Source organism: Protomyctophum parallelum (genome assembly GCF_964188405.1).
Source record: "Protomyctophum parallelum genome assembly, chromosome: 13".
NCBI classification, from domain to species: domain Eukaryota; kingdom Metazoa; phylum Chordata; class Actinopteri; order Myctophiformes; family Myctophidae; genus Protomyctophum; species Protomyctophum parallelum.
The window spans coordinates 43784030-43797607 of NC_139708.1; the positions used below are offsets into that span (position 1 = coordinate 43784030).

At 45.4% G+C, this 13578-nt stretch overlaps 1 protein-coding gene across 1 annotated transcript; it reads left to right on the forward strand.

The window, feature by feature from the left end:
• Positions 1-5693: 5693 nt before the first annotated feature.
• LOC310868700 (large ribosomal subunit protein mL52-like) lies at positions 5694-6089 on the forward strand (the record flags this gene model as incomplete). Its single annotated transcript, XM_083779157.1, has 1 exon — positions 5694-6089. The coding sequence occupies one exon, from the start codon at positions 5694-5696 to the stop codon at positions 6087-6089; it is 396 nt and encodes a 131-aa protein (XP_083635283.1).
• Between the last annotated feature and the right edge of the window lie 7489 nt (positions 6090-13578).

Sequence of the window (13578 nt, forward strand, 5' to 3'; positions counted from 1 at the left end):
TACAGTATAATTATTGTATTAACAAAGTATTATTTATTGTAAATTGTCAATTATTTTAAATCTATTTCATGTTGGACTATAGTGATATTAATACTAAATCATGATCAGAGTAATATGTGTCTCTAACTTCAATTTCTTTAATAATACTTTCACATTTGTTAAAATATACATGATCTAAAATACTTCCGTAATCTGTAGTTGGATTTGTATTTAATTGTTTAAAGCCTAATTTTGACATTTAGGTCTTTATACTTCTTTCTATCTCAGTATTATGGTCTTCATTGAAATCTCCTATTATCATAATTGCAGAAGTCGGAGATGATAGATACTTTAACATATTTTCGAGAAATTTGTTTAATTTTGAAAGGTCTGTTTTAGGTGATCTGTACATAAGAATGATATATAGATTTTTATCTTTTACATGTATACATATATGTTCTACTTTCTCTAATATCCTGCTTTCAGTTTGATTTTTTTCAATGGAAATATCTTCTTTTATAGCAAACATAACTCCCCCACCTATATATTTTTCTCTGTCATTCCTCATTGTATTGTAATTCGTGTTTGTTGTTTTTAATTTAAAAGTAATGTTATTATTTTTCTTTAAGTGTGTTTCAGTAAAAGCTATTAGATCCAACATTTCGAGTTGGGAATCTGAGTTTATATCTTCTAAATGTGTTAGATAACCTCTATAAAGTTTGTAGTTGTAAGTTGATTAGCGGTATACTGTGGTTACTTTGCGCCAAAAACCGTGACAGCTGTTCCGCCATTTGAGGCTTACGCAGAAAAACATCAAATCTGTGCCTGTGTTGCTGGACCAATGATGACGAAATGACCATATTTCTTACGTCATCATTTAGAGCTAGTCATACACATACACACCACGTACTCTGGTCCCAGCAGATCAGGCACAATTTGCTATTTTATTTTTTACTGATTATGTATATAGTATACGTATGACTAGCTCTAAATGATGACGTAAGAAATATGGTCATTTCGTCATCATTGGTCCAGCAACACAGGCACAGATTAGATGTTTTTCTGCGTAAGCCTTGAATGGCGGAACAGCTGTCACAACGAAGGAGACCGGGCGAAAATATTACTTGCGCGCTCTGCTTGTGCAAGTAATTAAGGACTGAGAGATGGAATGGAATGCGGGAGTGGCTGAAGTGGGGACACGGTCTGTGGACAGACAGACCGTGTCAGATGTCAAGATGATGGCCCTAATGTTGAGGATACGTTTCCCCAAGGGATTAATAGGCATCGTAACGTCACTTCACTCACGTGACCGTATTCAGATCCCGACGGTGTATGAGCCAATTAAAAGCCTGCACAAATCCGTGGTTCTCCTAATATTACAATTATTAGGTGTCATCTTCAGCAAGCTAGCTATAACACCCACAAACTATACCACAGGGACAGCTGTTTTCAATCAAGTGTGAGATGAGTGGAGTGAGGAGAGAGTTGCAACACAACTGTGGGCAACTGTGTGCATGGACCTGTATGGACTTCTGTCCATTTGGTTCAATTTGTACCCCATATATGTGTCCATTTGGAACCCACTCAAGGCCACTTTGAGACCGACTGTTTCCAGTGAGCTAACATGCACAATAGCAGCACCCATGCCTCTGTTGGAGAAGAATGGAACAGAGCCTGAATTAGTATCATCACCGTGGTGACACCTGTGAAGAAAGCAGGGAAGGGACCTGGAAGTAGGACGAGTTATTCTGCGTGCATAGATCCAATTATTTACAAATCGTCCTCATTCTGGCGCTATGCCAGCCTGCTTTACACGTTGGCCTATATAGCCCTTGAACTGAAGGTTGTGTATAGGCCTATAATCAAAATGTATCTGGCTAAATGTTTTCCCCAAAGACATGACAAAACAGAACAGAGTATATAAGGACAATATGGACCAGGTCAGGCTGGTGCTGACTTGACAAAATAAGCCAATATGGTTTGGCACCACTCTAAAGGGAGCTGATAATAATATTTACGTGGCATGTCTACACATACACTAGCAGGTAGTGTTACTTATATTCCCCGTGTTTTTTTAACACAGGAAACCGGTAAAACCGGCATAGTAATTATTTTGGTAAAGGTATAGCAGCTGTTAGTGTTCACACAATGACGACACCTTTATTTGTGTTGGCAGCATTTAAATCACTTTATCCAAACACAGCTCAAGTGGAGTTATAGGAGGTTTTTTGAGCCTTAACCCATTTAGGCCTAAATGGGTTATCGACATCGATATTTAAAAATGGCTTCTAAGTCCTGACAGTTTTCTGAAATACCTATGTTTCTGTATCAGTGGTGCTCAATATTTCATGTCAAGGACCCCAAAAGATATCTGTAATTGGCTGCCGACCCCCATCTGAAAATATGATGTTCCAGGGACCAGAAGTTAAAAACGTTCGCTCTGAAAGAATATATATTCAAAGATTTGCACCACATTTTCACTACTTATAAAAATAGCAGACCTACAAGCTATGTGCATGCTGAAAATGCTGAATAATCTACAAGCTCACAACGACGCGTTGTGAGCTTGTAGATCTGCTATGTTCAGCATGCAACCAAAGTCGTATGACATTTAGTCGACTAAAACTGGACTAACACCAAAACATTTCAGGTGTCTAAAATGTGACTGAAACTAAATGAAAATTATTCAAAAGACCATGACTAAAACTAAAATAAAAATGTACTGTCAAAAACAACACCCATCCAATGGAGGTTTAGTCAGAAGCGCTTTTTAATAGGCCTACGTTTCATTGGTTCAATACTTGTAAAAAGCCAACACACAGACGTAAAGGGTGTTCAATAGATTTATTAAAGAAAATAAAAAAAGTTGAAAAACGGAGCTAGTTGTTCCTGCCCGACAGCGGTAATATATGAACATTGTAGCACAGCCTGTTGCTATACTGCACGGTTCCTCTCACACAGGACGCAGCTTAAATTGACATTTATTGGCCTCCCACAGACACCCAGTTGAAAATGAACATAAATTCTGTCAGCTAGCTGCTAACATGCTGTGAAGTCAGCCCGTGCAGTCATGCTGGGAACGTTGCCTGCCACACATAACAGACGTGGTTCAGATGTTCAGTTGCACGTACAGTACAGCTCTCTTCACACAGCCTTGTCTCTGTGTGGGGAAGACCCATGCACGCCTACCGTACCAGCCAGGTCCAGCACTCTACGAAGTATACAGTATCAGAGACAATCCTGATTAGTCACAACACAAACACCTGCCACTCATTAACCCATTTAGACCAGAGGATGATTATACAAAATGTCTTCTAAACAGTTTTCTAAAAAACCCTATGTTTCTACAGTATGTCAGTGGTTCTCAACCTTTTTTCATGTCACCCCCAGAATTATATCTGTTTTTGGCCGCCGACCCCCATCTGAAAATATGTTGTTCCCAGCTTCCAGGGACCCCCCCCCCCCCCCCCCCCCGGCCCCTCAGAAGCAAAGTTTTGAGTTAAAAACGTTCTGCAAAGATTTGCACTATACATTTTCACGATAAAAAAACAATAGCAGACCTACGTACAAAAATAGCTCGTAGCGCGGCACCGAGTGCCGTGCTACGAGCTTGTAGATCTGCAATTTTTCAACAGCTAAAGTATAACATAATGCTTAAAACACCAAAAGGGGTGAATTCCCGCCCCAAAATGGGCTAAACACTTTGCACTGCTCCATGCATGTGTATGAGCCTCTCCTCTCCGCCCATCTCCGCCCTCAGCAGAGCTCAAATCACACCTATAGCTCTGGACTAGCTGGTCCATGTATAGCGTCAGGATGGAGGACAGAGCTCAAATCACACTGCACGACCACAGGTATACAGTATACTCACACATATAGTGTGAGTATACTGTAGAACAGCAAAAGCTTTCATGTGAAATGCAATACATATGAGTAGTACGCTGTGTAGCTTGTTTTGGTCATTTTGGTCTGCGCTGCTTGTCACTGCACGGAGGAAAGGCCAAAAGAGGGCACCAAAACCCCCTTGGGCATATTATTATTTTGGAATTATGCCTATTACATTTTGTTGTCTTGTGTGCAAACAATACTATTGCCATTTTGTCCTGAAGGGGGCGCTAGAAGAAAGGTCATGAGGTAACTCAGATGCTTAATAATGAATGTGTTCTGCAGCCATGAGGTCTGTGTCCATGACATCAGAGACGTCTCGTGCACATTAACCCCTTTTGGGTGGGAACCCCCTTTTGGTGTTATAGCATCATGTTATGCTTTAGCTATTGAAAAATAGCAGATCTACAAGCTCATAGCGTGCCACCGAGTGGCGCGCTACGCGCTTGTATAGGTCTGCTATTTTTGAAAAAATCGTGAAAATGTGGCACCAATCTTTGAATATAATTCTTTCGACGTCAGGCCTAAATGGGGTTAAGGTCTGTCCATGACATCAGAGATGTCTCGTGCACATTAAGTGGGACTATTAGAGTCTCGAGAGCAGTGGCTCTCAAAGTGGGGCCCCAGGGGTCCTTGAGGGGGTTCCAGTGGGGCCCCCAGCTAAATGACTGGTAACTCAAGTGGAACAATTATGGCGTCCATTTGGTTCCACTTGTACATACACTCAGACTCATGGCGCTATAATGCATATAGGAACATAATAAAGGAAAGGCAGAGAGTATAACCGCCTCATGGGGAAAGACCAAGGGATCATATAAACCGGTAGGGTTCATCCTTCAGGGAGCCTGAAGAAGATGCACACACAATGACACGATGTGAGACCAGCTATGATGGGCTCAGTTGGGAACGGCTTAAGCTCTGGTCCGTCCATAGCTGATAGCTCTAATGCAGTCGCATTTAGAGCTATATGTTACCGTCGACTTCTGGGGCTCGCATAAATAATGCCTCTCCTCTGCAGCGAAAATACAAAACAAAATCCCTTTCTGGCCAAAAAGTGCATTTATACGTGTGGCAGCTGGGGCTCAAAGTGTGTCCACTATAAGGAAAGTATATGCTTTCTAATTACACAATTAACCCGCCTTTGTATTGGTTAGGAGGTAAAACATATTTTTGTATTTTCGCTGCAGAGGAGAGGCCGGTCTACATTTCATGCGAGGCAGGAAGCCATTCAGTTCCATAGCCTTAACCCATTCTGAACGGGCACCCATTTTGGTGTTGGCATCATGTCGTGCTTTAGCTATTGAAAAATAGCAGATCTACAAGCTCATATCGCGCCACCGAGTGGCGCGATACGAGCTTGTAGGTCTGCTATTTTTGAAAAAAATCGAAGAACGACTGACATTTTTAGAATCTGATCTCAGGTCAGAATGGGTTCGTCAGACCAGTGTGTGTCCAGTGGAAACCTCGTATGAATCTGATCTCAGGTCAGAATGGTCGTTAATGCAACGGCAGCAAGAGCAGTACAAGGCTATGGACCTGCAGAGCTATAGGAATGGCTGCATTGGGAACTATGGTTACGGGCATATAATGGAGATCCAGTTATCCAGAACTGTCGATCCAACTGTTACACCCATATATGGGTATAAGCCCATAGCCTATATGCCCATATATGGCATTGACTGATGACATCAGGGATCTCCATATATGGGCATAAAGAAAGGGACACGTTGACAAAGAGAATTGCGGTTCCCGGGTATTTCACATTCGTCGGGTGCACCCCTCTGACAGGTCACACATTATTTTGATAAGACGAGGCGCGTGAAGGCAACATGGCGGCGCCCGTGAAGACGTGCTCCTCGGCGGCTCTGAGGCTCTGTCTGAGCAGGTCCGTCTGCACCACGCGCGCGGCGCAGGCCGGACAGAAATGGCGGAAGGAGCACGGGCTCGCTCTCAACGGCTCCCGCTACGGGCCTCTAACGGATCTCCCCGACTGGTCGTTCGCGGACGGGCGCGGACCGGCGCCTCCGATGGCGGGACAGCAGAGGAGGAGGCGAGAGAGCGAGGAGCTGTCCAGACGCGTCGTCGCGCTGAGCACGGAGATGGACGGAGGGATGGCGGCGTGCGCCCGGAGACGAGAGGAGGCCGAGCGGACGGAGGAGCACGGGAGGTCTCTTCGGCTCAAGCCTAAAGGAAGTCTGCTGCTGAAGAAGAAGTCCGAACAGTAGAAGTGGAACTGTCAATTATATATAATATTGCAATTATACAACGGTTACCCTTAAAACTAAGAAAATCGCTGAATTTTTTTTAAACGACAGATGTAGTCACTACGACCACAGAAACTACCTAGCCTAGCCACCGAGTTTGCTAGCGCTCTGGGAAAACAGATTGAACCGAATTCTTTGTTTTGATTAGGTGGTGAATGGTGCTGGTTTAATCCATCAGATTGCTTCCTCGAAACAACCTGTGGTATAATGATGAACATATACTGTGATGGTAAACCTGTCGGACAGGATCGGATCCGAGTCTGACGACGTGCAAACAAACACCAACTGTACTGTTTGCATTGTCATCATGGCACGAACTCAGCTCCGTTTTGCATTCGTTAATTCTCGACTCATCAGCAGACGATGAGTCATGATATTTATGAAAAATGTATGGGGGAAAAAAAACAATGTGGGTCTTCCAAAAGGACAAAGTGAGTGCTGGTGATGTTTTTTCTATTTAACATAAAAGGGACAAGGGCAGACTCAGAGGACAGAGATCCAGAGGGCTCCATAAATAGGCATTCAAGGGACACAGGCAGACAGAGATGCAGAGATCTCTATAGTATGGCCATATATATAGCCTATACAGCAGTGATTCTCAACCTTTGAGGTTTGAGAATTCTCTTTAATCATTAGATCATTAGAAATATCATCAGTTGCACTGATCAGACGCAGTTCCGTCGTGGGTGGTGTCGAATCAGCATGCATTGGATCGAGTGGGGCGTCGGTTTGGAGACGCGTTCATGATTTCATTCATTAAAAGGGGCGCGAGGCTTTATGTATTATTGGCATAATACATGAGCCCCCGCCCCCCTCTGAGGGTGGCAGGGGCTCAGAACCAATAGGAAACCAGCAGAACCAATAGGAAACCAGCAGAACCAATAGGGAACCAGCAGAAGGAAACCAGCGGAACCAATAGGAAACACCACCGTCATCCCAGCGGCACCCGCCCCCTCTATAGACCAGAAATCACGCTGGCTGGGCCAGACTACACTTCCTCAGAGGCTTGCAGAACCATACAGAGCTGATAGTGGTTTTCCTGTTTGGTTCCATGTTTGCACTGGCCTCACTGGCCAGTCTTTGACGGCAAGGGTTTCGAGGACTCACCTGACTGGCAGGTGCAGGATAGCGGTTGTATGGAGTGCACTTGACCCCCCCCCCCCCCCCCCCCCCCCCCCCCAGGCTGAACCCTGCGGATGAAGTGGGCGCTGCCATAGACAGAGATAGGCCACTCGCACAGCGTTGTTATGGTGCAGGGTGGCGGAGGGGAGGTGCAGCGGTGCATTCTGGGAGTCTTTATTGCTCAGCGGTGGATCCATAGAGTATTAAAAGGATAGAGACTAAACTGGCGCGAAGCTCCGCCCCCTCCGCTATTCATGTCAGTGGAAGTTGCTCAGTGGCGTTTTGAAGCACCCGGAAGGCTGCCGGAAGTACCGTCTTTTTCCGCATTTTTTCGCTGATTCAGCATTTGGACACCAAATGTTGGTGTCCAAATGCGTAAGTGCAGCTGGGCTTTAACATTGGGCGCTCGGTTGCACGGGGTTTCCTCGTCAAGAATCCACGGGTCCGCCTGCAGTCCTTCCTCTTACCACTAGGGCCCAGCGCTTCGACATTGGAGTGCCTATAGCTGGCCCCTTGGGTGGATCTGACTGGAGACGGAAGCTGTGGAGCGGAGAGGAGAGAGCCATCACATAACAAAGTGACATTATACCGTCAACCAGCGACGTAGAGTCTGTGGGGGCCACGGGGCCATGGCCCCCATGAAGAATCCTAGGGCCCCTTTCGGCCCCCATGAAGATTTTCGTGGACATTTTACATTTACATTACATATTTTCTGGGAATTCCGAACATTTTGGACCTCTCCGCCGGCAATCTGAGAATCCCATCGTCAAATATTCGGGAAAACAGCGCCTCCCCTGTTGTTCCTCAGGCAACAGTCTGTCTTGAGAGACACCGGCCGTCCAAGAGGTGTTAAAAAGTGCTAATCGGGTTTCTTTTGTAGTTGATCTTGAGGCGTGACATAATAACACTGATCAAGAATTCACCAAAGAGACCTAACCACAGACTAGTGAGACTACACACTGACTCGAGAAAAGACCCATATCGTCCAAAATAGGCTGATCAGTCGCTGTCTGTGTATAGGCTAATTCATTGGTAAAAGTATGCTAAATAACTCATTTTTAGACCATTTGGGAAATAAATAAATCCGCGGCTGCGGCCTCGCTTCGCTCGGCCGCGACAGTCCCCCCCAACGCAATTCTGTAGCCTACCCGCCAAAGGTAAAACGCACCCGCCGCCTATGATCTCTCTCTCTCTCTCTCCCTCCGTATCTCTCTATATCTCCCTCTCTCTCTCTCTCTCTCCCTCTCTCTCTCTCTCCCTCTCTCTTTCTCTCTCTCTCTCTCTCTCTCTCTCTCTCTCTCTCTCTCTCATAATAATAATAATATAGTCCTGAAAGTCCTCACCTTGGCTTGGACATTGGCCTATAGAAGCTGCTTTAAAAGTACCCCCCCCCCTCGGGGGGGGGGGGGGGGGGGGGGGGGGGGGGTGCGGGGAGGCGGGGCTGCGGGGGGGGGGGGCCCTTGAGGATTGATCAAACTCTTCGGCTCTGCCGTCAACTCTATTGCAGCTGATAAGAAGAGACTCCGCCTTAATACAGATATTTGGCTGGGTTTCCCAAAGGCATTGTGTGTCGCACGTATAGCTTGAACACACCCCTCTATAGGCCGCAAACAGAAGCCTGTGTGCGGCCTAATTGGCTGTATCAGACACTGTATTATCCTTTTTTGGGAAACACTGTCAAACACCCCCCCCCCCCCCCCCCCCACAAAAGCAAATATTTGAGTTAAAGACGTTCACTGTGAAAGAATATATATTCAAAGCTTTGCACCACATTTTCACGATTTTTTAAAAAGCAGACCTACTAGCTCGTAGCGCAGCACTCTGTGCCGCACTATGAACTTGTAGATCTGCTATTTTTCAATAGCGAAAGTATAAAGTAACGCTTAAAACACCAAAAGGGGTTCTCGACCAGAATGGGTTAATAAACCCTTGTAGTTTGGACAACGTGCTCAAATCAAAACTTTAATTAACAGTCTACGCCAAATTTAACGTGGAGCTGCATTTCTGCAGTCTGCTAATGATGAGAGGGCTTCCTGTAGGATGATGGATCCCAGGACTACTTTTTACATTTTTGACACGATGTCGACCAATATCGACGTTCGCCCCCCTCTCTGCCGGTTCTTAATTTTATGTGGCCGAATCCCTGAGCTACAGCGGGGGCTGAGGTCACAGATGGGGCTAAAGTTGTGACAACTGATGTGTCAGCGGTTCGGATGAAACAAGTCAGGAGTAGGTGACCTTCCGTGGTGGACAAAGTGTCCCTCTCCTGGTCAAATATTGCTGAACAACATGAAGTGAACGTTTCTCAGTCAAATTTGGACCCGCTTTTTTAGTATTCAAAAGTACATGCTTTAAAAAAATAAAGTATTGCAAAGTACAAAGTACAACAACAATTGACTTAAAGAGGTTAATTCATAACCTCTTTAAGGTTATGAATTCATATTAATTCATATTTGGTCTTTGGAAATGTAGTGGAGTGAAAGTATTCAAATGGTCACCCACCTCACCACCGGAGCGGTGGTCACCTCACCAGCGGAGCGGTGGTCACCTCACCACCGAAAATCCAGACTATGAATGAGCCTTTAGAAAGTGTATTGCGTCTCAGGTGGAAACACGCTGTCCGACGCTTGAATCCTGAAAATGTTTCACGATTCAATTTCAAAAGCATACATTTTTGTATGCCTTTTGTGTGACCCTGTAGTTAGTATATATGATCAGCGCGGGAATTCATTTACCAAAACACACTAAAAGTTCAAATAAGATAGGACGTTTTTGCCCGACTGCAATGATTTGTGACAATTCACCCTTTGTCCCGCCTGTGGTTCTGCCCCTCTCCCCCCCCTTTGGTTGCAGTTTCGTGGTTGGACAAAAATCCTCTCTCTCTCTCTCTCTCTCTAACGCGTTTTTCAGTTGCTTCGTATTGATATTCTGTGCATTCAATTCTTATTTTAAACTTGGTGTCAGTAAAAAGGAACATCACAGGTGCAGCATGGTCACTGCAAGGCACATCATGTTTGTTTTTAGTTTTTTTTTCTCCAAAAATGATGTTTTAGCAAATTCAACATAAACTAGGTGGAACCAGGGCGGAACAAGGCAGAAAGAGCCTGCTGGTTAGTCAGTCAGGGGCCAATCAGAAGGCTGACAAATGGTGATTTGACGTGACGGCAGTTTGGAATGGATGGACAGGTCAGGAGGATAAGGCAGTTGATAAGGCAGTTGAAACCAAATGGTCCATTTGGTTTCATTTTACGCTTTCAAGAGTTAAATTATTGTTAAACATCTGCATTTCTTAATTTAGTCCACACAATTGAATGTACAATTATTGTTATTTTAATCAACGTTCCAATACAGCAATGGAATTGTGGACAAAATGATAAACCGACAGCAAAATATTCTTTCGTCTCGGGTGTCTGGGAGGCGAAATCTGGTCAAATGGTGGTCCTATGCCAATGAAATGGGCCTTGATATGAAAAGGGTTGAAAACCACTGGTATAAGAAGGAGGCTAACCTTGACGAGCAGCTGGTTGAGACAGATGGTACGGGTTGCCTCAGTGTTTCCTCCTGTCATGAAGGTGCGGACGGACGTCCCCCCGCCGCTCTGCAGCTTGACCACGTCCAGGCCCTCGCCGACCGGTCTGTGACCCGCCCGGGGCCGACTCCACCTTCTGACACTCTGCCAGCGAGACTGATGTTATGGCAGCCCAGAGACGCAGGGAGGAGGAGGAGGAGGAGGAGGAGGAGAGGGGGGGCGGTGCATTGCTGAGCTGAAAAACAGGAAAAGAAACTGGTGCATATATGTATACGTACTGTGCTGTATTATTGGTACACATTGTGTGTGTGTGTGTGTGTGTGTGTGTGTGTGTGTGTGTGTGTGTGTGTGTGTGTGTGTGTGTGTGTGTGTGTGTGTGTGTGTGTGTGCGCACATGTGTGTGCGCGTATACCATTTACAATTTACAATTTAGGCATTTATCAGACGCTCTTAATCCAGAGCGACTTACATTAAGCAAGAACAAAAAGCAATACATCACATAAAAAGCATTTATCATGAAACATGCGTAAGCTAAGAACGTAACAGTGGAATATCTATATAATGAAACTATACATATAAACTATATACTATACTATGCTATACATATGTACCATGACGTGCTATGACTACATACAATGCAATTATAGTGCTGTCTACACAACATGCTATAAGTCTGTATCAAATGCTATCTAAGTCTACAGAAATGCTATCTAAGGGTGTAGGGTAAGTGCTATGGCAAATGATGGAGTCTGAAAAGGTGGGTTTTCAGACTACGGCGGAAGATTGGGAGTGATGCTGCAGTTCTGACTGCAATGAAGTGCATTCCATAGTTTTGGAGCCAGAAGGGAGAGAGCGTATAGCATAAATTCATTCAGTGCCACCATACGCATTCACTTTAAGAATGTTCGCCTATTTCCGCAGAACGATCGCCTATTTTCGCAGAACGATCGCCTATTTTTGCTGAATGTTCGCCTATTTTTGCAGAACGATCGCCTATTTTTGCAGAACGATTGCCTATTTTCGCAGAAAGTTCGCCTATTTTTGCAGAATGTTCGCCTATTTTCGCAGAACGTTCGCCTATTTTTGCAGAATGTTCGCCTATTTTCGCAGAACGTTCGCCCTGTTTTGCAGAATGTTCGCCAGTTTTCGCAGAACGTTCGCCTATTTTTGCAGAATGTTCGCCTATTTTCGCAGAACGTTTGCCTATTTCTGCAGAATGTTCGCCTATTTTCGCAGAACGATCGCCTATACTACAACATGCACACAACAGGGCTGCTGCTGCTGTTGTTGAGCCATTTTTATTTAGCTGGCACGGGTGGCAGCATACAGGTAGCTAAAACGTACTCTGCACATTTAGGCACAAAAGCCTTTCTCTCAGTGCCTTAAGGACATTTCCGTAAAGTGCTGGTACTCTCTCTGACACAAGTGAACATAATGTATACTACTCCAGTCCTGCCTTCATGTAACCTTGAGCAATGCACTGCATGGCCTTAGATGTGGAGCTGGTCCCTGGGCGCTGCTCAGTGCTCAGTGCACTGCATGGCCTTAGATGTGGAGCTGGTCCCTGGGCGCTGCTCAGTGCTCAGTGCACTGCATGGTCTTAGATGTGGAGCTGGTCCCTGGGCGCTGCTCAGTGCTCAGTGCACTGCATGGCCTTAGATGTGGAGCTGGTCCCTGGGCGCTGCTCAGTGCTCAGTGCACTGCATGGTCTTAGATGTGGAGCTGCTCCCTGGGCGCTGCTCAGTGCTCAGTGCACTGCATGTGGAGCTGGTCTCTGGGCGCTGCTCACTGCATGGCATTAAGTGTGGAGCTGGTCCCTGGGCGGTGCTCACTGCATGGCCTTAGATGTGGAGCTGGTCCCTGGGCGCTGCTCACTGCATGGCCTTAGATGTGGAGCTGGTCCCTGGGCGGTGCTCACTGCATGGCCTTAGATGTGGAGCTGGTCCCTGGGCGCTGCTCACTGCATGGCCTCAGATGTGGAGCTGGTCCCTGGGCGCTGCTCACTGCATGGCCTCAGATGTGGAGCTGGTCCCTGGGCGCTGCTCACTGCATGGCCTCAGATGTGGAGCTGGTCCCTGGGCGCTGCTCACTGCATGGCCTCAGATGTGGAGCTGGTCCCTGGGCGCTGCTCACTGCTCAGTGGCTGCTTCTAATAGTTGGAATGATGATGAGTCAAATGCCAGAGGATGACTTAATCCCCCCCTGTATACAGGGATCAATAACACAACGTCAACTTTGTGAACATCAGAGTTGAAGCGATGAACTAACTGTCCTCAGTGAGCCCGAAAGAGTCTGAAAGGTCTGCGAAAACAACAAGAGAAACATGGTGAGATGTGGATGGAATAAATCATCTGTCCCATTATGGGAACACCCATAACATCAGAAAAGCATTTTATGAAATGCGCTTTACATAGGTTGTGCATTACATGAACACAACAGTGATGTATTTCCGAACAGCATTCATGTCGTTTGGCTGGCTATTTGGTCAGAAGTTAAACCAGATCATGTTGGGAGGAGAGAGGGAAAGATTATGAATAATCGTTTGACCATATTTGTCACTCGATCCCGACCAGACAAACAGAAGAACAGAGGCTGAGGTGTGCAAACTGTGCATGTCATCTTTAGCAGTAGTAGTAATAGTAGTAGCAAAAAGAAAATTTTAAAACATTGGTTTTACATAAATGAAAACATCAGGCAACATCAGGCAAGTTTAATTAGATTTTGCCTATACACTAATTGAAAAGTAACAAAGGTTTTGAAACAAAATTAAATCAGAAACGTTGGTATAACGAAACTGAT